The sequence below is a fragment of the Castor canadensis genome, chromosome 7 (genome assembly GCF_047511655.1).
Source record: "Castor canadensis chromosome 7, mCasCan1.hap1v2, whole genome shotgun sequence".
Lineage (NCBI taxonomy): Eukaryota > Metazoa > Chordata > Mammalia > Rodentia > Castoridae > Castor > Castor canadensis.
The window spans coordinates 33,108,501-33,132,413 of record NC_133392.1 but is presented as its reverse complement, the minus strand read 5'-3'; the positions used below and the strand labels follow the sequence as shown (position 1 = coordinate 33,132,413).

Sequence of the window (23,913 nt, the reverse complement as noted above, 5' to 3'; positions counted from 1 at the left end):
TGCAGTCTGAGGCCAGTGATGGGGGTGTGTGTTTGAGATTCTATCTGAAAAATAATTGAAGCAAAAAAGGAATGGAGGTATGGCTCAAGTGGTAGAATGCCTTCAAGCATGAGATCCTGAGATCAAACCTCAATAGTAAAAAGTTTTTAAAATAAAAAGATGGGAGAACCATCAAAGATTTTATTCAGAGTGACAATTTGGATGTTGGACACATTTAATGGCAAGTGGGTATTTCAGATTAAAGTATGAAACTTCCCAATCCCATTTCTACTTCTGCCATAGTATGCCTACCTAACCAGGAACATTACATTTTTATCTTTTTATTTATTTATTTATTTATTTATTTAGGCTGTACTAGGGTTTGAACTCAGGGCCTTAAGCTTGCTTGGCAGGCACTCTTTAACACTTTAGCCACAATCCCAGCCCTTTTTTGCTTATTTTTCCAGTAGGGTCTTGGGCAGGCCTGGATTCTTACAGTATTTCTGGGATGACAGGTGCTCACCACCATGCCCATCTTTTATTGGTTGAAAAACCAATAAAGTCTCTCAAACTTTTCACTGGGCTGGCCTCAAACAGTGATCTTCATGATTTTCTGCCTGTAGGATTACAGGCGTGAGCCACAGTGCCTTGGCTGGAGGCACCCTGTTCCCAAAAGTGAGGCTGTATGAGGTTTTCAAGACACAGCACTGGGGGCATAGCTCAAGTGGTAGAGCAACCTGGAGGCCCTAGGTTCAGTCCATGTTTCTGCAGAATTACAGCACTAAGCAATCAATCAATACACCTGACACAGAAAGTGACCAATAAGCATTTGTCCAGTGTTTGAATGAAAGCATAAACAGCATCACTGTGTTGCACTCCACCCTACCAAGTTTCCTGACTTTATGTCTGCCTCAGATTCCCAGAACACGTGACGAGGCACTGGGGAAATGCAAACAAATGCTATTTGGGTTACTAGGCAATGACACTACCCAAGTAAATACGTCCTGCATGCCCTATCTTAAGACTACAAAAAATATTAAAATTTTTACAGGAAATAAAAAGAACTGCTTGTATATTGAGAGAGCGCTGGTGGACGCCACACTTCGTCACCTGATATCAAGGCCAAGACAACAGGGAAGCGGGTGGGCGGTGGGCGTAATGCCCAGGGGCGGTCACTCTGTTGACGGCACTGCCAGCACCCCGGCCAACATCACCTACTGAGGCTGCTGTTCCTCGGCATGACGAGAGAGGTGAACGTCCCCAGGTCCCGGGCAAGCCGGCTCTGTAGCTGTTCGGGGCACAGAACCGGACAGCAGTACGACTACAGAGCACATGCTTGGCTACAGGGGACTACCGTCCACACCTCCCGTCCTGCACCGCGGCAGAGACGAGGTCACGTGAGGAGAGTGGCCGGAGATTCCCGAAGGCCGAGGAGAAGCCACGCATGCTCGGGGCTGGGCCTTCGAGGGCTGAGGCGCGATACCGGCGGTTGAGGAGTCTTCAACCCGCCCCCGGCTGCACCCCCGCCTTGGTTTCGCACGCGCAAAGCGCCTTTCCCTCCTGGTGGATGTAGTGCTACACGGTAAGGTTTCCATCATCTTTCCTGTGTTCGGGATGGAGCTCCGCACCGTGGATATTACTTGCTGAGTGATTGCTTGTTGGTGAACATCGTGGTAGGGTCATGCGGTGAAGGAGCCTGGGCCCCACGCTCGCATTAGGACCAGCAGAAAGATGAACTTGCCAGGTGGACTGTGGGTGGTGGACTGTAGGTCAAGGAGGGCCAGAGTCAGGAAACACTTCTGAAAGACGTAGAATTTGAATCCGGCTCTGAAGCAAGGAATGCTCTTGGTGAGGGAAAATTGCAAAAATCAAAGGATGGAGATGGCAGAGAATGTAAGAATTTAATCATACGGGAAGGCTTATATTAAAAATAGCAAGCATGGCTTAGGTAGGGAGTGGGCTTAGGTAGGGAGTGGGCACGATGGCCCCACTTGAGAAAGGGCTTTGCAGGCTCCGGTGGCACAAGCCCATAATCCTAGCTACTGGTAGGACCGCGGTTCCAGGCCAGCCTGGGTAAATAGTTCTCAAGACTTCCATCTCCAAAATAACCAGAATAAAATGGACTGGGGGTTTAGCTCAAGCCGCAGAGTCCTGCTTTGAATTCAAACCCTAGCCCCACAAAAAGGGCGGGGTGGGTGGGGTCTCTTTGGATTGACCTTCTCTCCAATTGAGACTAGGTACAGATGCAGAGATACCGCCTCAGGTTAGAATCAAAAACATCACAGGACTTGCCCATGTCAATTTACTAAACCTCTTAGCTGTGGCTGCTCTATGAATTAATACATTTTAATAAATCTTACAGTTAACTTGTGGGTAGCATAATTACATTGCATCATGTGTATTAGATACAAACTTTGAAAATACACTATGGTTTTTATAACCTGTTAACTCATTTTTAAAATTTTTATGTACCAAGACATTTCTCTCCCCCCTCCTCCCAAAAGAGAAGTGGATGCAAATCTTTCTTGAGCAGGTTATGATTTGGGACTTGGTCTTGCGAGCAGTGGGTGACTTAGTTTTGGAGCTTTCCAAAGACATAAATTCACAAATCAGAGAATACTTTTCCAAATTTCTTGATCGGGGAAAATAAGATCACAGTTAACTAAAAGATGTTAATTTTTAAACTTCTCAGGTAATGGGAGACCTGAAAGTCATGATGCTTTTTGTAGAATGCTGTGAAGTATTGCTCTATCATACTTAGCAAAGAGTAGAATATTTTTGTTAAATTCTATTTTTCCCATACCTTACAACCACTAAAGTGTATCTGGTGTCATATGTTTAATAAATTTTTATTTTGGCAAAATGCTGTGTGTTGCCTTAATTTTTATAGCATTGAGTTAGACTTTTAATTTTTTGGCATAGCATTCTAATTCAAATCGAAGAACTCCAGAAGAGCATGACTTAATAAATAGTGTTAAGATAAATTAAAAAGAACTCTCTTCATATTATCTGACAATAGATTCACTGAGATTAAGGTAATCTTGGATTTTGGACTGAGGTCAGTTCTAAGCAGGAAGGAAATGGCACTGACACTTTTTAAAAAAGGAGGGAGGTGGGAGTGAAGGGAAAACATATTTCTTGTTAGCTCACATTTAACCAAAGAAATATTACTAGATAGTAAAAATGCATTTGTGACCATTCTATGTTATTTTTTTTCTGTAATTTTATTCTGCTAGCCCTCCTGAAAGCAAACGGCTTGTTGACAGAAGTAATCAAGGTGATTGAAAATTGTGCTGAAAAAAGTCTGTGCTGATTTGTAGAGGACATTTGTATGTGGTAAGTAGGACTTCAGCATTCTGTTCCAACTAAGAGAAGTAGTCAGGATTCTGTGTATTCTTATACTCCCAGAGTTGATTTCCTTACTCTTTAGAGAAAATTTTAACCGCAGGAATTGTAAATTCACAATCTTCAGAGAAAAGATTTGACAGCAACAGAGCCTTCTTTCACAGAAAGTTTAATTGCTATGAGGAAATTTCAGTGCAGCAGATTCAATATTCATCTCCATCTGCAATTTTATCCAATATTTTGTCTATAACCATTTATTAATTTTAAACTTTTTCTGGTTTATTTTTTTTTTTTTTGAGACAGTCTCACTACATAACTGAGGCTGGCTTTGAACTCTAGATCTTCCTGCCTCAGCCTCCTGAGTGCTGGGATTGCAGGCAATGAGCAGCTAGGCCCAGCTCTACTTATCCTTTTAAATCTTAAGTGCAATGATAAATGAACAGGTTAGGAACATCCTCAAGTCTGCAAAAGATAGGAAAAATATTTTCATCTGCAGTAATGCTTGTTTTATAATTTAATAAATTACAATTTTACAGTCTATAGGATGTGCTACTTCTAATCTTTTCTCTAATTTAGGAGACAAAATTTGCAAATGTAGGCATCAAAAAGCCAAGTAGTGATTTGAAGCTCATTTTAGAAGTTCTTGAAGAATGGAAAGTAAATTAGAAATTCACATTTCTTGCTCTTCTATTCCTGTTGTGCTTAATCTTAACATGTTAGTAGTAAGAATCTTAAGGGTATTAACAATCTATCTTAGAGTCAGTAAGCCAGTCTCTTAAATACCTTTTTTTTCTGATTAAAGAAGAAATTACCTAATTTACACTTGATTCTTTTCTCTACAAATCTATTCAGTATTTTAAAATACCTTCCTAACCTCTCACCTGAGTGTCTCATAAACATCCATGAATATTCATTCCTATTCTCCATTCCCACATCCATTTTTTAATTCAGAGCTCTAGAATTTCTTATTGGACTATTACAATAGCCTCTTAATTAATCTCCCTGCTTCCGTAGAATATCTCTATTTTTAAAATCTGATCTTTTTTCCCTCTTGGTGTAAAGTTTTGTAGTTTTGGGGGGAAGGGAGTTTCCATATAATTGAAGTATTTCCTAGGTATTTTGAATTTTTGAGAATTAGTGTTGCCACAGTGATTTTTCTATCATATTAGCATGTACGGAAGATACTGACTTTTACATGTATTCTCTTGTATTCTGCCACTTAACAACTTTCTAATTATGCCTAATTTTTGATGGAGTTTCTTAGGTTTTCCATGTATGAAAACCTATTATCTACAAATATAATTTTGTCTTTCCTTCACAATACTTACACCTATTACTTCTTTTGCATGTCTTAGTCCTAAACAGGCACTCTTACTACTGGAGCCATACCTCCAGCCCTTGTATATCTTATTACATTAACCAGAATTTAGATTAAATACTAAATATGAGCCAATACTAAATATTAAATGCTAAAGGTGATACTGTAATTCTTTGTTTTCAGTTAAATTAGGAAATTTTAAATATAATACTTTTATCTCAAGTATAATAGTCTTCTTTCAATAATATAATTCTTATTTATTTAGAAAGTGGAAATCAAAGAGCTATCATGAAAAGTGTCTCAAAGACGAAAGAAGATATTTTTAAAAAGGTAAAGTATGAATGGAGTTTATAAGAATTAAAAAAAAATTTGGTGGTACTGGGGTTTGAACTCAGGGCTTCACACTTGATAGGCAGGTGCTCTACCTCTTGAATCATACCTCTAGCCTTATAAAATTTTTTATAATGTGAGTTTCTTACATTTTATCAAATGGTATATTTTCCTGAAGACAGTTTACATTTGCATTCATTTGCTTTTGTGCTTTCTGCCAAACATTCTCATTCTTAAATACTTTATATGCAACTTGTGCATAATAGTATTGGACAGAATTAGGTTTACATATGTCCTTAAGATTATCCCCCTACTGCCTTCCAGGCAAATGTGAATTCATCTGATAATTTCAGCCACTCAAGGGATGTGGCTTCACGGTCTCCTAGATAATTAAAATTAATTATATTTTCTATCAGGATTTTTCTCTCACAAACAATGGTACTGAAATGCTTCTCATTTTTTACCTTTTCTAAGTTTAAGGAAAAAGGTAAACAATTCACTGTAATTCTTAATAAAATCATGAGTTGTGTTTGAGTCTTTTATTAAGCTCATCAAAGTAAGGTTGCTTTATGTTCTTTTTAAAACTTTTTGACAGTTTTTATTTGAAAAAAATTTATATGTCATGTAGAATATGTTTTGAAATATGTACACATTGTACAATGCATTATCTCACATCTTATTTTTGAGTGGGTATGTGGGGGGAGAACATTTAAAATCTTTTCACTTAATAATTTTCAAGAATACAATGTATTATTCACGCTAGTCCCTGTATTGTACAACAGTTCTGTTGAACTTATTCTTCCTGTCTTTGGCAATATCTCTCCAACCTATTCCCCACACTGTCCCAGTCCAATCTCTACCACCATCCTCCTCTAGCCTTGGGTAACTCTCTATTGTCTGCTTTCATGAGTTCAACTTTTTTAGATTCCATCAATGAGTGAGATCATATAGTATTTGTCTTTCTGTTTCTGCCTTATTTCACTTAACATAAAGGTTTATGTCATAAAGATTTGTCCATGTCATCACAAATGACAGAATTTCCTTTTTTTTTTAAGGTCGAATAGTATTCCACTGTAAATATACCACATTTTCTTTATCCATTCTTCTGTTGGTGGACACTTAGGTTGATTCCATTCTTGGCTATTGTGAAGAATGTTGCAATAAATACAGTACTGGACATCTCTCTTGACATACTGATTTCCTTTCCCTTGTATATGTATTTAGTCATGACATTACTGGATCATATGGTTGCTATGTTTTTAATTTTTTGAGGAAACTTCATGTTTTTTCCACAATGGTTGTACTCATTTACCTTCCTACCAACAGTATGCAAATAATTCTGTTTTTTCTACAGCCTCTCAAACACTTGCTATTTTTATCTTTTTATGATAGTCATTCTAACTGGCATGAAATGACATGTAATTGTAGTTTTGATTTGCATTTCTCTGAAGATTAGTGATGTTGAACATTTTTTTATACACCTGTTGGCCATTTTGTGTGTCTTCTTTTGAGAAATGTATTTGTGTCTTTTATTCAGCTTAAAAATTGGATTATTGTCTTATTATTGAGTTTTTAAGTTACATATATATTTCTGTTTTTAACTCCTTATCAAAGATGTAACTTATAAACATTTTCTCTTTTTCCATAGGTTATTTCTTCACTCTTTTGCTTGATTCCTTTGTTATACAGAAGGTTTTCAGTTTGATACAATCCCATTTGTTTATTTTTGCTTTTGCTGCCTGCTCTTTAGGGTTCATATTTTAAAAATCATGCTCAGACCAATGTAATGAAACTTTTATGTTTTGTTCTAGTAGTTTCATATTTTCAGGTTTTTACAGTTATGTCTTTAATCTGTTTTGAGCTGATTTTTGTATATGGTATAAAATAAAGGTCTAGTTTCATTCTTCTGCATGTGGGTATCCAGTTGTTCCAGCACTACTTATTGAAGGTATGGTCCTTTCCGCACTGTGTATTCTTGGACTGTATATTCTTGATTGTTTGCAAAACTCAATTAATTGTAAATGTGTAGATTTATTTTTGGGCTCTTTATTCTGTTCTATTGGTCTGTGTCAGTTTTTATGGTACTACACTGCCATTTTGACTACTGTGGCTTTGTAGTTTATGTTGAAATCAAAGAGTGTGATGGCTCGACTTTTGTTCTTTTGTTTAAGATTGCTTTGTGTTCAGGATATTGTCTAGTTTCATATAAATTATATAAGTTAGCAATATAAGTTATAAAGTCATTTATATGAATTTTAATTATAGTGAACAGCCTAATTATAAATGTAAAACAGTCCTGATAAAGGTGGCATATTTGGTTCTATGTATAAATCATATAATTCACATATTAAATAATACCAGAGCTTAGGGACAATTTTGCTTTGATATATATAAGGAGTGTTATAGATGATTTACTGTTATGTAATAATTATTTAATTACTCTCCTTAAATATTCATTTATTATATTTTTTAGTCAACAAACAATCCATTCCCTGCTTTGCTAAAAAAAAAAGTTGTGTCTAGTCATAGAAACATATATAAGACCAATATCTACATGTCTCTTAGAGTAACTTCAATTAAGATCCATACTTTATCTCTACCTTCTAGATGGATATGGGAAATTGTTATTATTAAAAGTGTTCAGAATCCTAGGAATGTTGGGCAGAATTATTGGGAATTAAAAGTAGACCACTATCTTTAATTCCAGAGTTGATATTCTCTCATACCTTTAAGAATTGCTATCCCTTGGTCAAGAGTAGAATTAGGTATTTTTAGTAATGTTGAGAAAGATATTGAAGATTGAATAAGAAGTAAGGGAACATTTTAGTCTGTGATGACTTTATTCATTAATTTTTAAGTATGGTACAGGACATACTGGTGGATTTTGAAGTTCTTTCAGAAAGTCTGTAGACTGGACTCTTACTATCATAATGTTTTTACCATGATCATGTGTATACCCTGCTTTGACTTTTGACTCAAATCTGTGTTTTTAATGTGTTTGTAAAGTTAATGTGTGTCTTCTTGCTTTTCCTACTCCAACTGCACAGTAATTTGACTAGCATGTACAGTTATTTCAAGTCTTTGTTGTTGTATTTGTTAAAATTAAATATAAAAGCAAACTCAGACTCCATATCACTCTACAGAGGATTTAACATTGTTAGAATAATTTCTTTAGACTATTGAGGCTTGCTGGGTGCTGGTGGCTCATGCCTATAATCCTAGCTATTCAGGAGGCATAGATCAAGAGGATTGCAGTTCAGCACCATCCTTGGACAAATAGTTTGTGAAACCCTATCTTGAAAAAACCCATCACGAAAAAAAAAGAACTGGTGGAGTGGCTCAAACAGGAAGAGCACCTGCTTAGCAAGGGTGAGGCCCTGAGTTCATAACCCCAGTGCCACATAAAATAAATAAATAAATAAATTGAGGCTTACCAGCTACCTGGAAGGTAAAGATAGAGAGATCAGGAGTTCAAGGCCAGCCTGGGAAGTTAGCAAGACCCTGTCTCAAAAACAAAATACAAAACATGAAAGAGTTGGGGGCATGGCTCAAGAGGAAGAGCAACTGCCTAGCACACATAACACCCTGGGTTCAATCCCCAGTTACAGAAAGAAAAACCTGAGGTTTAAAAAAACTGGAAATGTTCATTTCAACACACTGAATTTTTGTGTGTGTGTGTGTGTGTGTTTATTTATTTATTTATTTTCATTTTTCTTTTATTATTCATATGTGCATACAAGGCTTGGTTCATTTCTCCCCCCTGCCCCCACCCCCTCCCTTACCACCCACTCCGCCCCCTCCCTCTCCCCCCCCCAATACCCAGCAGAAACTATTTTGCCCTTATTTCTAATTTTGTTGTAGAGAGAGTATAAGCAATAATAGGAAGGAACAAGGGTTTTTGCTGGTTGAGATACGGATAGCTATACAGGGCATTGACTCACATTGATTTCCTGTGCGTGGGTGTTACCTTCTAGGTTAATTCTTTTTGATCTAACCTTTTCTCTAGTACCTGTTCCCCTTTTCCTATTGGCCTCAGTTGCTTTAAGGTATCTGCTTTAGTTTCTCTGCGTTAAGGGCAACAAATGCTAGCTAGTTTTTTAGGTGTCTTACCTATCCTCACGCCTCCCTTGTGTGCTCTCGCTTTTATCATGTGCTCATAGTCCATTCCCCTTGTTGTGTTTGCCCTTGATCTAATGTCCACATATGAGGGAGAACATACGATTTTTGGTTTTTTGAGCCAGGCTAACCTCACTCAGAATGATGTTCTCCAATTCCATCCATTTACCAGCGAATGATAACATTTCGTTCTTCTTCATGGCTGCATAGAATTCCATTGTGTATAGATACCACATTTTCTTTATCCATTCGTCAGTGCTGGGGCATCTTGGCTGTTTCCATAACTTGGCTATTGTGAATAGTGCCGCAATAAACATGGATGTGCAGGTGCCTCTGGAGTAACAGTCTTTTGGGTATATCCCCAAGAGTGGTATTGCTGGATCAAATGGTAGACCGATGTCGAGCTTTTTAAGTAGCCTCCAAATTTTTTTCCAGAGTGGTTGTACTAGTCTACATTCCCACCAACAGTGTAAGAGGGTTCCTTTTTCCCCGCATCCTCGCCAACACCTGTTGTTGGTGGTGTTGCTGATGATGGCTATTCTAACAGGGGTGAGGTGGAATCTTAGCGTGGTTTTAATTTGCATTTCCTTTATTGCTAGAGATGGTGAGCATTTTTTCATGTGTTTTCTGGCCATTTGAATTTCTTCTTTTGAGAAAGTTCTGTTTAGTTCACATACCCATTTCTTTATTGGTTCATTAGTTTTGGGAGAATATACTTTTTTAAGTTCCCTGTATATTCTGGTTATCAGTCCTTTGTCTGATGTATAGTTGGCAAATATTTTCTCCCACTCTGTGGGTGTTCTCTTCAGTTTAGAGACCATTTCTTTTGATGAACAGAAGCTTTTTAGTTTTATGAGGTCCCATTTATCTATGCTATCTCTTAGTTGCTGTGCTGCTGGGGTTTCATTGAGAAAGTTCTTACCTATACCTACTAACTCCAGAGTATTTCCTACTTTTTCTTGTATCAACTTAAGAGTTTGGGGTCTGATATTAAGATCCTTGATCCATTTTGAGTTAATCTTGGTATAGGGTGATATACATGGATCTAGTTTCAGTTTTTTGCAGACTGCTAACCAGTTTTCCCAGCAGTTTTTGTTGAAGAGGCTGCTATTTCTCCATCGTATATTTTTAGCTCCTTTGTCAAAGATAAGTTGCTTATAGTTGTGTGGCATCATATCTGGATCCTCTATTCTGTTCCACTGGTCTTCATGTCTGTTTTTGTGCCAGTACCATGCTGTTTTTATTGTTATTGCTTTGTAATATAGTTTGAAGTCAGGTATTGTGATACCTCCTGCATTGTTCTTTTGACTGAGTATTGCCTTGGCTATTCGTGGCCTCTTGTGTTTCCATATAAATTTCACAGTAGATTTTTCAATCTCTTTAATGAATGTCATTGGAATTTTGATGGGAATTGCATTAAACATGTAGATTACTTTGGGGAGTATCGACATTTTTACTATGTTGATTCTACCAATCCATGAGCATGGGAAAGCTCTCCACTTTCTGTAGTCTTCCTCAATCTCTTTCTTCAGAAGTGTATAGTTTTCCTTGTAGAGGTCTTTCACATCTTTTGTTAGGTTTACACCTAGGTATTTGATTTTGTTTGAGGCTATTGTAAATGGAATTGTTTTCATACATTCTTTTTCCATTTGCTCATTGTTAGTGTATAGAAATGCTAATGATTTTTCTATGTTGATTTTATATCCTGCTACCTTGCTATAGCTATTGATGATGTCTAGAAGCTTCTGAGTAGAGTTTTTTGGGTCTTTAAGGTATAGGATCATGTCATCTGCAAATAGGGATATTTTGACAGTTTCTTTACCTATTTGTATTCCTTTTATTCCTTCTTCTTGCCTAATTGCTCTGGCTAGGAATTCCAGTACTATGTTGAATAGGAGTGGAGATAGTGGGCATCCTTGTCTGGTTCCTAATTTTAGAGGGAATGGTTTTAATTTTTCTCCGTTAAGTATAATGCTGGCTGTAGGTTTGTCATATATAGCTTTTATAATGTTGAGGAACTTTCCTTCTATTCCTAGTTTTCTTAGAGCTTTTATCATGAAATGATGTTGGATCTTATCAAAGGCTTTTTCTGCATCTATTGAGATGATCAAGTGGTTTTTGTCTTTGCTTCTGTTAATGTGGTTTATTACGTTTATTGATTTTCATATGTTGAACCACCCCTGCATCCCTGGGATGAAGCCTACTTGGTCGTGGTGAATAATCTTTTTGATGTGTTGCTGAATTCAGTTTGCCATTATTTTGTTGAGGATTTTTGCATCAATGTTCCTGAAGGAGATTGGCCTATAGTTCTCCTTTTTGGAGGTGTCTTTGCCTGGTTTTGGGATAAGTGTAATACTGGCTTCATAAAATGTGTTTGGCAGTTTTCCTTCCCTTTCTATTTCGTGGAACAGTTTAAGGAGGGTTGGTATCAGTTCTTCTTTAAAGGTCTGATAGAATTCAGCAGAGAATCCATCAGGTCCTGGACTTTTCTTTTTGGGGAGACTCTTGATTGCTGCTTCAATTTCATTTTGTGTTATAGGTCTATTCAGGTGATTAATTTCCTCTTGGTTCAGTTTTGGATGATCATATGTATCTAGAAATCTGTCCATTTCTTTTAGATTTTCAAATTTATTTGAATATAGGTTCTCAAAGTAGTCTCTGATGATTTCCTGGACTTCCATGGTGTTTGTTGTTATCTCCCCTTTTGCATTCCTAATTCTACTAATTTGGATTTTTTCTCTCCTCATTTTAGTCAGGTTTGCCAGGGGTCTATCGATCTTGTTTATTTTTTCAAAGAACCAACTTTTTGTTTCATTAATTCTTTGTATGGTTTTTTTGGTTTCTATTTCATTGATTTCAGCTCTTATTTTTATTATTTCTCTCCTTCTATTTGTTTTGGGATTTGCTTGTTCTTGTTTTTCTAGGAGTTTGAGATGTATCATTAGGTCATTGATTTGGGATCTTTCAATCTTTTTAATATATGCACTCATGGCTATAAACTTTCCTCTCAAGACTGCCTTAGCTGTGTCCCATAGGTTCCGGTAGGTTGTGTTTTCATTTTCATTGACTTCCAGGAACTTTTTAATTTCCTCTTTTATTTCATCGATGATCCATTCTTCATTAAGTAATGAGTTATTTAGTTTCCAGCTGTTTACATGTTTTTTGTCTTTACTTTTGTTGTTGAGTTCTATTTTTACTGCATTGTGGTCAGATAGTATGCACGGTATTATTTCTATTTTCTTATATTTGCTGAGGCTTGCTTTGTGCCCTAGGATATGATCTATTTTGGAGAGGGTTCCATGGGCTGCTGAGAAGAATGTATATTGTGTAGAGGTTGGATGAAATGTTCTGTAGACATCTACTAGGTCCACTTGATCTATTGCATATTTTAGATCTTGGATTTCTTTATTGAGTTTTTGTTTGGATGACCTATCTATTGATGATAATGGGGTGTTAAAATATCCCACAACCACTGTGTTGGCATTTATATATGCTTTTAGGTCTTTCAGGGTATGTTTGATGAAATTGGGTGCGTTGACATTGGGTGCGTACAGATTGATGATTATTATTTCCTTTTGGTCTATTTCCCCTTTTATTAGTATGGAATGTCCTTCTTTATCTCGTTTGATCAATGTAGGTTTGAAGTCTACTTTGTCAGAGATAAGTATTGCTACTCCTGCTTGTTTTCGGGGGCCATTGGCTTGGTAAATCTTCTTCCAGCCTTTCATCCTAAGCATATGCTTATTTCTGTCGGTGAGATGAGTCTCCTGTAAGCAACAAATGGTTGGATCTTCTTTTTTAATCCATTTTGTCAAACGGTGTCTTTTGATGGGTGAATTAAGTCCATTAACATTAAGTGTTAGTACTGATAGGTATGTGGTGATTCCTGCCATTTAGTTGTCTTAGTTGTTTGAAGGTTTGATTGTGTGTACCTAAGTTGATGTTACTCTCTACTGTCTTGCTTTTTCTTATCCTGTGGTTTGGTGCTGCCTGCCTTTTCATGGTTAAGTTGGGTGTCACTTTCTGAACACACTGAATTTTTAACAGTGGTAGGACATTTGATTACAGTTACCAGGAGACAGCAAGAAATGTGGTTTTGATACTCACTTGAGCAGTCAAACCGAGAGACACAAATTTGGGAAGCCACGGAATACATACACTCTCCAAAGCCTCAATATGTGTTCAACTTTAGTATGTGCAGAGAAGTATGACCACTGAAGGATATAGAAAATAAGAAATTTAATAGTATAGGCAAGAATATAGAAAATTTTCAGAAAACTAGGGTACTCAACATCATCATATGCTACAGAGTAATTTTTGTGTTGAATTTTGAAAGTATTTTCATATGTTTGATCTCATTTGACTTTCCTGGAAGATGCATGAGTTAGGTAGTACGTGAACACTTAAGGATTAACCCTTGGATTATATCATTAAAACACCATTTCTGATATCACAGAGAGCAATTTATTGATTTAAAAATCTACTGTATTTGGAGAACTCATAGAAATTAATAAAAGGTGAAATTTAAGGAAAAAAAGGGAAGGATATGAATTAACATTTTAAAGAAGACGATTTTCAACAGGCTGATGAAAATGACAAAATGATATAAGTTAACTCTACCTACTTTTTTGGGGGCAGGTATCAGAAGAGATCAATAACGTTGTAGACAAGCATGTCTCAAAAGGTTCTCAATAAGTATATCACAACTTTGATGTTCTTGTTTTTTAAAGATGTAAATGATTACTCCTATGATCGAGTTTCAGCAGGGAACACAGAATTCTTCAATGATTTTAAACATAAATTTCCTAGATAATAAAAGATGAGATAAAGAAAAAAAATCAGTGGTTGTAATAAAGATAAGTTCCATCTTCACCATCTTTTTCTTTCTGCAAACATGGAGAATTCACTAATGCTTGAGACTGTTAGATCTTAATGATGCATAGATACAAAACATGATTAGGAAGCTCACAGTCTTGGCAGAGGAATAACTAGTGGTTGAGCTCTGTTTTTTTATTCAGCAAATATTTGTTGTGTACCTATGTGTCATCTGCCATTCTAAGATCTGGGAATACAATACGAACAGACTGACTAGTAAATTTTAAAGTGTATCAAGGAATACTCTCTCTAAGGCTGTAAAGACCTGGTGGAGTGGCTCAAGTGGTAGAGGAGGCATGAAGCCCTGAGTTCAAACCCCAATACAGCAAAAAAGAAAGAAATACCCACATAAAGGCTGTAAAGATTCTCATGGCCTATTGTGATTTAACTCTGTGCCTCCAGTTTATTTCTTCCTGTACAACATTTAAGTACTAAATGTCAGGGAGAGAAAAAAGCAAACTATAGAAGAAACTGGCCAAATAGGTCCTCAGTTTTTTGCTATATTCAAGACTCTGCATTGCTGTCTTTCTCAGTCCTTTCAAAGGATCATCCAATGATAAGAGGAAAATAGCATATGGCTTGGAGTGCACACAACAGCAGGAGCCTTTTTCAAACCCTATAAGACTCTTTAATTTTGCTGTAAGAGCTGGGCAAAGTAGGAATCAGGCATACTATATTGATTTTTACAAAATTTGACATAAGTACTTAAAAAGCTATCTAGAGATTGATCTCTTTCCCTTTCAGATTCCTTTCTTCCAGTTTAACCAAGCCAAAGTAACCTGGCTTTAATATTTATATATTTGTACATATCACAGAGAAGGATATGTAGACTATGTATGTTCTCATGGATTATTTTTTCTAACAGGAAAAAAGCAAATATTTATCTGAGGTTTTTTATTTTTTATTTTAGTTTTTGCCTGTCTACAAAGAAAGACTGGCCATTAGCTTAGGAAGTAACAAAAGAAGGTGGCAAAGGGTAGAAAAATCTCAAAAGAAGCAAAATTCACTATAGATAAAATTATTCATTTCAGATGAGAAGGAGAAAGGGAAATCCATTGGTCTTAGATTCCTAACTCTGATGGGGCGATGAGCCAGTCTTCATGATTGTCATGATGCTCTGAAATGCATGCAATTTGATGCAAATTCCATTTAATTTTTGCTCTTATTTCCTGAGCAATTGGAGTGATATTGAGAAAGTTGTTACCTATATTTTTAAGTATTTTCTCTATGTTTTCCTGTAATAGTTTCAAAGTTTCAAGTCTTACATTAGGATCTTTATCCATTTTGAATTGATTTTTGTACAGGGTGAGAGATAGGGATCTAGTTTCAATCTTTACATGTAGATAGCCAATTTTCCCAACATCATTTGTTGAAGAGTCTGTCTTTTCTCCAGTGTATGTTTTTGGCACCTTTGTTGAAAATCGAAAGAATACAAATGGCCAATAACAGTATGAAGAGATATTCAACATCCTAAGCTATAACGGAAATGCAAATTGAAATGACATTGAGATTCCACTTCATCCCAGTCAGATGGGCAGTCATCAAGAAAACAAACAGCAAATGCTGGCAGGGATGCAGAAGAAAAAAAAATGTTGGTAGGAAGTAAATTAGTCAGCTACTATAAAGTTCCTTAAAAAAACTGAAATTATGTTGTTTGCAAGAAAATGGATGGAACTGGAGGTCATCATGTTAAAATAAGCCAGACTGAGAAAGACAAATATTATGTATTCTCTCTTTCATATGCAGAATCTAGATTTTAAAAAAAATGACGTGCATGTAAAATGAACACTATTTGGGGGTGGGAGCCAGTGGTAGGGGACTGGGAGAGCAAAAGAAGAGGGTCAAGAGGGGTGAATATGATCAAAGTACTTCATATGCATATATAAATATAGACTAATGAACCCTGTTAAAATCGTTTTAAGGAAGGGTAAGGAAGGAATAGAGGGGGTAAATTTGATCAAAGTGCATGAGTAGAAATATCAAAACCCTTTGTACAATATTATAGAAAAGAAAAAAGAAATGAATGCAATTAAGATATTTAATGGGCATTTTGCTGTTATTACTGTTTATCGTAGCATTGTGAATTCTGTATTATGTTGTTTTCCTAATTTAGATGCAAAAGATAGAGTCTAACAAAGATACTAAGAGGCAAAGTAAGAGGAAAACTAAAACCTGCTAAGGTAATGCTTTAAGTTTTTTTTTTTTCTGTTTTCAGACTTATTCTTTTACATGAAATATATAACATAATAAACTTTTTTTGTCAAGAAAGAGCTGAACTTCAATCTTAATACAGCTCCTTAATTCCAAAAAGCTTCACGTTCTTGCCCATTTTTTTCTTTTGTCTCATAATACCTCTATGACATTAAGCCTATACAAATAAAAGTTAAGTGGTTTGGTCCTAGTAATTATATATATGATGTCTCAGGGAAATATACACATTTAAAAAGGAAAACACTGAGAAGTCTCGATTTTTATTTATTTTTGACAGAAGACATGCGTTCAATTATGCTTTATTTATTTATTTATTTTTACAAAAGTTGTGTTTTTCTGATTGATCAAGGTGAAAAATCTTCAACCTAGCTGCCCACTGATACTAAGCTATATGAATTGTCTTAGTGAATACTTTTTTTTTTAAAGAAAAAACAGCTCTATGGAAGTATACCTTGCACAGCAAAATTTTGCTCATTTTAAGCATACAATTTGATGACTTTTAGTTAACCTATAGAATTATGCAGTCAACACCACAATCTAGTTTTAGGACATTTAATCATTCCAAAAAAAGAACCCTCGTTTTCAACTACTTCCTGTTCCTACTTGACATTATTTTTTATTATGTTTTTGTCCCTGGAAATTACAATAAAATAACGTTAAAAATGAGCTTAACCGCATTAAAGATGTGAAGAGTTTATTTGAGCAGCATCATGAATTTGGAAGCTCAAGACTGCACATGGTTAAGACTCCACCAAAAATGCATGCAAAAGCAAGGCAAAGAACAATTTGGTTAAAGTGGAGCAGTGACCTTAAAATCCCTGGTAAGATTGAAACTTAAGTTCATTTTTCTAGAATATGACCCATCACACTGAACTGGGTTTCAGTTGCTTACATAGGAACACAGTGCCCTAGAGCCTCCTCAGCTTAATTACCTCTTAGTTAACTATTCTTTTCTTTTTGCTGGTATTGAAGTTTGAAATCAAGGCCTTGCTAGGCAAGTGCTCTACAACTTAGTTCTCTTTTAAAATGTATAAACAATAGAAATTTATTTTTCATAGTTCTTGCTTTGGCTATTTGGGGTCTTCTGTGCTTCTGTGCTTCCATATGAATTTTAATAGTATTTTCTATTTTTGTGAAGAATGTCATTGAAATTTTCATGGGATTGCATTGAATCTTTAGATTGCTTTTGATATTATACCCATTTTCACAATGTTAATTCTCCCAGTTCATAAACATGGGAGATCTTTACATCTTCTAGTGTCTTTTTTAATTTCTTTCTTCAGTGTTTTTCCAGTTAATTATTCTAACAATATAAGACATGATCCCCAACTTACAGATTCACTTCTAAAGTTCACTGTGCAATTATGTATTTGAAACTTAAAATGTCCAAATATTTCATACTTTTTGGGAAATGTGTTATTTAGAGTATAGACTAAATAATCATTACAAAAAAACCTCAAAAGTAAAATGTCTTAATATTAATAGACATTTCACTTTTCTCTAGTACAACAGATACAGTGTCTAGGATGATGGGTGAGTTATGCCATGTTCAACATGTGGTTTTCATCTCTGAGTCTGTGACAAGATCTGCTTTTTCATTTGCTAGCCAAAGGGAAGGAAGAAGGAAAGAATTGAAGGATTGAGGGTTGATCTTTTATCAGACAGGACTTGCAAATTGAACACATTTCCAGTAATAGAATGTGGGAGAAGTATGTATGTATCCAGCTAAAAATAGATCCTAGAGATGGAAAAAAGACAACAATAGCAGCTAGTAGCTTCTGCCACAAGTACATAGAATATTTAATCCTGCAAATTGTAATATGCAAAGATTGATTTTTTTTTCATTTAATTCATCTTATATCTGCTCCACAATGCCATTCTCAGGTGCTTAGTAAAAAGGATTTTTTTAATTAAATTTAAAAATAAAAGCAGACTAAAAATGATGTTTATATATATGTGTCTGTAGATAGATAGATAGGTAATGTTACTCATTCAACCTGGGAATAAAAGCATGCCTAAATTGTATTTAATTTAACTATGAATAACAAAAAGTTTACCAAGCATGAGTATCAAGAACAGAGGTAAAATGAAAGAGAAATTGGCCTCTAAGAATTTCCTGCCAGCTTCTAGGGAAGGATAGTCATTCAGGAAATAGATTATTTTAGCAGATGATTTTAAGATGAACAGACATGATACGAAGTAAAATTGTTTGGTGACAGTTCATATCTGCAGCACTATTGCAAGATGAATAACTTTTAAAGTTAACATGACAGACCCGAAACTCTGAATTAGTACAGGAAAGAGCAGGGAATAGGCAAGGACTTCTTCAATAGAAACCCAGCAGCTCAGCAACTAAGAGAAAGGACAGACAAATTGGACTACATAAAATTAAAAAGCTTCTGCACAACAAAAAGAATGGGCTCTAAACTGAAGAGACCACCCACAGAGTGGGAGAAAATATTTGCCAGCTATACATCAGATAAAGGACTGATAACCAGAATATACAGGGAACTTAAAAAACTAAACTCTCCCAAAATCAATGAACCAGTAAAGAAATGAGCAACTGAGCTAAACAGAACTTTCTCAAAAGAAGAAATTCAAATGGCCAAAAAACACATGAAAAAATGCTCACCATCTCTGGCCATAAAGAAAACGCAAATCAAAACCACACTAAGATTCCACCTCACCCCTGTTAGAGTAGCCATCATCAAAAACACCACCACCAACAAGTGTTGGTGAGGATGTGGGGAAAAAGGAGCCCTCATACACTGCTGGTGGGAATGCAAGCTAGTACAACCACTTTGGAAAATAATATGGAGGCTTCTTAAAAATCTAAACATAGATCTGTCATATGATCCAGCAGTACCACTCCTAGGGATATACCCAAAGGAATGCGACGCAGGTTACTCCAGAAGCACCTGCACACCTATGTTTATTGCAGCACTATTCACAATAGTCAAGTTGTGGAAATTGCCAAGATGCCCCACTATTGACAAATGGATTAAGAAAATGTATTTATACACAATGGAATTTTACTCAGCCATGAAGAAGAATGAAATCTTATTATTTGCAAGTAAATGAATGGAACTGGAGGACATAATCCTGAGCAAGGTTAGCCAGGCTCAGAAGACCAAAAATCATATGTTCTCCCTCATATACGGACTTTAGATCTAGGGCAAATGCAGCAAAGTTGTTGGACTTGGGTCACATGCTAAGGGGAGAGCACATATGGGAGGTATGGGGATAGGTAGGAAACCCAAAACTTGAAAGTGTTTGATGTCCCTACAGCAGAGGAGCTAATACAGTAACCATAAAGTGACAGAGGTCAATATGGGAAGGTGACTGGAAAGTAGTGAAGAGGTCAGGTGGAGATGAATCAATTTGGGTTGTAATACACTTGTGCGTGGAAGCAATGCTAGGAATCTCTCTGTATAGCTATCCTTATCTCAACTAGCAAAAGTGCTATGTCTTATTGCTATGTCTTCTCTTCAACAAAATTGGAGAAGAGGGCAGAACAGGTTCTGCCTGGAAGCGAGGAGGGTGGGGGAAGATGAAGGGGTGGGGGGACAAGGGGGAGGAATGACCCAAACAATGTATGCACATATGAATAAAGAAAAAAATTAACATGACAAATTGTAGATACACATAGGATACATACTTTTCTATTTTATATATTTTGAAATTCTTAATTCCCAGTAACTATGTTTTATATTTTTTATTATTGACTTGATTCCTTTTTTAAATCTTTGTTAAAATAGTTCATTTAAATATATGTGCATGAGAAAGAAATGATGTGATTTATATTGCAATGACCCAGATTTTACAGCATGGAAAAATGAGGAGTTTTAATCAGCAAGTTTATAACTAAGAATATACCACCAAATATTGTGTGATGAGGTAGTACTTACGTGTGTTGTAAACACATGTGTATGTAAGGACACTGGAAGACAGGGAGGGGAAAATTTTGATGTGGGGCAGCATTTTAGTTAAACTGTGAGGCAATGGGTTATTTTTGTTTTGTGGGGTTTTTGTTGTTTTTCTTTTTTTTTTTTTTTTTTACAGTACTGGTTTGAACGCAGAGCCTCATGCTTGCTAGGTAAGTGCTCTAACACAGCCCTAGGCCTTTTGCTTTAGTTAATTTTTCTTTAGTTATTTTCACACTTTTTGCCCAAAGTTGGCTTCAGACCATGATCCTCCTACCTCTGCCTTTCACATGGGAGTACTAGTGTATACCACTATGCTCAGCTTGTGCCCAGGCTTTCCCTGAACCTCTTGCATAGTTGAGATTACTGGCATGTACCACTACGCCCAGCCTAGGTAATATGCCTGATACTCAGATTAGAATGGGACATATAATTTGGGGAAATGCACATTTTGGCTACATTTTATTCTGATTTGTATTGCAGTCTCTAGAACACTAAAACAAAATAAAACTTGAAGCTGATATAACCTGATAAAAATAACTCATTTCTGCTATTCTTGCTTATTAATAACAGTTACTGTTTCCCATTTTACAGAAAATCATTTCTTCACTGAGAAGCAGAAAATGTATTTATTGCAATACTAAATACTAATTTACCATTATTCAACCCACAGACTGAAGTCTTGTTGGACAAAGGTCTTTCATTTTTCATCCTGAGTGGTGAAGAAGGGTCAGCTCTGAGCCAGTCTTCTGAGCAGGTTGGATTTGTTCTTTTTCCTCCCCCTTTCTCATTAACTCAACAAACAACTCTTTACTAAAGGAAAAGAATGAAATACTTGGATGGGAGATACAGTTTTTATTATTGCACCTTCCTCTTCAAATTGAGGTGTTAATCATAATAATTCCTAACATTTATTTTGTACTTACTGGATGCTCAACAATATACTAAGTGTTTAAAGTGGATTCTGTTAACTAAATCCTCATGAAAACCTGTGAGGCAGGCATTATTGTCTTATTCTATAGATAAGAAAGCTGAAGCAGGAGGGTTGAGCATTGACAGAACTGGGCAGTATAGTTAACTCTCGAGCCAGTGTTTTCTTCTTCCTATCCTTTGTCCCACATTGTTCTCTGTGATCTTCATTATTCCTCACCAGCTTCCCCAGTCTTCATCCCTCTAAGGCCAACCCTAGATCACTTTGGTTCTATCAGTTCTGTCCTGTCCCTCTTATATTCCTTAGTCCCTTGTTGCTCTGTACTTGCTTATTCCTCCAGTATAAGTACTAGGGACTGAACCCAGGGCCTCATATATGACTGCCAAGCTCTTCCACTTGAGTTACACCACCAGTCTTTTTGTTTGTATTTGGTTTTTGAGATAGAGTCTTAATAACTTTGCTTAAGTTGGCCTCATACTCAACATACTGCTGTCTCAATTTCCTGACTGCTGGGATTTTAGGTATGCACCACTATGCTCAGCTAACATAAAATTTTGATTGTGGAAAACACACACCAAAAAAGTAATGAGCTGGTCATGGTGGTACACATACATAATCCCATCTACTCAGGAGGTAAGGACAGGAGGATATTAATTTGAGGCCAGGATATATAGCAAGACCTTGTCTCAAAAGAATAAAAAAAAAAACTTCAAAAAACAACAAAGCAAAACGGTTTATGCATTAAGTTGTAAAAACTTAATGTTGAAAACCATGAGGAAGAAAATAATCACCTAAATTTCCACTGCTCTGAGAAAATCAGTTACCATTTTTTCACGCCTTTCTCTGTGCTTATATCCATCTAAGCACACACACAGCTAGTGATTAGCTGCACTTAAACTAAGTAAGAAAAAGTTGGCCAGATAAATCTTATATTGGTTAAGATCATAGCTTATTCTAGGCTAAAAATAGAGACAGATTGGGTATATACCTGTAAGGTCATAAATCGGAGGCTGTGGACCAGTGGAGAGCCTGACATATACAGCCACCCATACAGACCTTGAAGGCAGCTCAAAACCCTGACCCACACCTACAGTGCTGTAGAGGAAGCTTGGTATGGGAGCTCCAGCTAAAGAAAAGGGTCTCCTCACTCTGTGATCAGAATCTTCAGTGAGATCTATGTGGAGATCCCTCAAATCTTGCTTCTGGATGTTGGTGCCATAGCTTGTTTGAATTCTGAAAAAGACACCACAGAGATTTCTGGATATAAAATATTTTCTTGATTTCATGAAGGGAATAAGAAGGGGGGAATTACGATAGGATGATTTGATATGAACCTGGGTGATGCCTAAATGTTATGGAATTTTGTCAGAGTTCATCAAGGCCATGTAATTTTCTCTATTCAAAGGAATTCTTTGATTAATTTTTTATTTTACTATTCACCCTACATGTATATTTTTGAGAATTGAAATATTTTTTGTTTGCAAAGTGCACACATGCTCTGTCTTGTTCAGTAGGATTTCAAATTAAATAAGTCATCGAATTGATGATTTTATTTTTGTGAATAGACTAATATTTGTGATCATGATATAAAGATATATGTCAGTATTTAGTAATGTATCTTTTTTCATTCCTGTATTCAGATTACTTATAACTTTTATAAATACAATATTTCAGAATTTCATTGTAATCTGCCCTAGACTTCTATGTTGAATCTTCTTTTTTTCTTAAATACCTATTAGAAAAATATTCCATATCACTATAGTTAATACTGGTTTCTTAATGAGGAAAACAAAAAGTAGGGAAACACCAGGCACAGGTGAGACATACCTATAATCCTAGATACTTACAGGGCAGAGATTGGGAAGATTGCCTTTCCAGGGCAGCCAAGGCAAAAGGTTTGTGAGACCCCATCCCAACAGAAAAAGCCAGGCGTGGTGATGTGTGCCTGTTATCCTAGCTGCGGAAAGTATAAAGAGGAGGATCATGGGCCAGGGCCACACAGGCCAGAAGCAAGACCCTATCTCAAAAATAAACATGGCAAGCAGGGCTGGAGACATTGCTTAAAGTGATAGAGCACCTCTCTAGCAAGCCTTAAGCCCTGAGTTTAAACCCCAGTACCACATGGTCTGATGTCTCTGAACCTGTCCTACACTGTGAGTTCTCATAGCTGAAAATCATAATCTAATAACACTGAACATTCTCCCTGGAACAGGATGAGCCTAAATTATAGTTTCATTTCATCGGAGAATTGAAAAAGTGGGCTACAGAAAAATCATAATGTATAATACTAAGCCTTAAATGAGCTTCCCTGTGTTCAGTGAAATGTCATTATAGCAAAATATGTATAATAGTTTTAGGTAGTACTTGATCTGGGTAAGGTGGATCAGAAAGACAAATCACCATAACGTTCAAGTGCATTTCATTTATCTGCATATTAATTATTGGGACAAATATGTAGAACTACTTTTCTTTTTGATATTCAGCAGAGATCAGTAAATAATAGTCACTCCAAACACTTTTCACTTGGTGATAATTTACAAAATGTTGCTGAAGGCCCAGATGAAGATTTTATGGAAGTCATTTTTACAGATTTACTTGAAATAAAAGCTGCTGAATGTGAAGATGATCAAGAACAAATCAAAACACAGCAGGCAAATATTTTTGTACCAAGTAGTTCTCCAGGTAATATTCTTTTCCTATTATAGGGCTATAGCTTCTTTGTATTCTGGATATATAAGAAAGCATTGATTTTAAAATTATAGTATCTACTCTATATTTGTTCTTCTATTTTGGATTTTAATATGTAAGTTTTTTTTATTAAGTGGCCAACCAGTATAAACTGCCAAAAGATATGATGCCACGCATTTTAGAAGATGAAGGATTTT

General features: G+C 36.0%; 1 protein-coding gene across 1 annotated transcript; it reads left to right on the top strand.

Moving 5' to 3' along the window:
- Window positions 1-1,960: 1,960 nt before the first annotated feature.
- Window positions 1,961-23,733, top strand: LOC109693657 (protein CC2D2B homolog). Its single transcript, XM_020175084.2, has 5 exons — window positions 1,961-2,024; window positions 4,908-4,972; window positions 13,727-13,772; window positions 20,715-20,854; window positions 23,515-23,733. Exons 1-5 carry the CDS (start codon window positions 1,961-1,963, stop codon window positions 23,731-23,733), a joined length of 534 nt encoding a protein of 177 aa, XP_020030673.2.
- The last annotated feature ends 180 nt before the right edge of the window (window positions 23,734-23,913 follow it).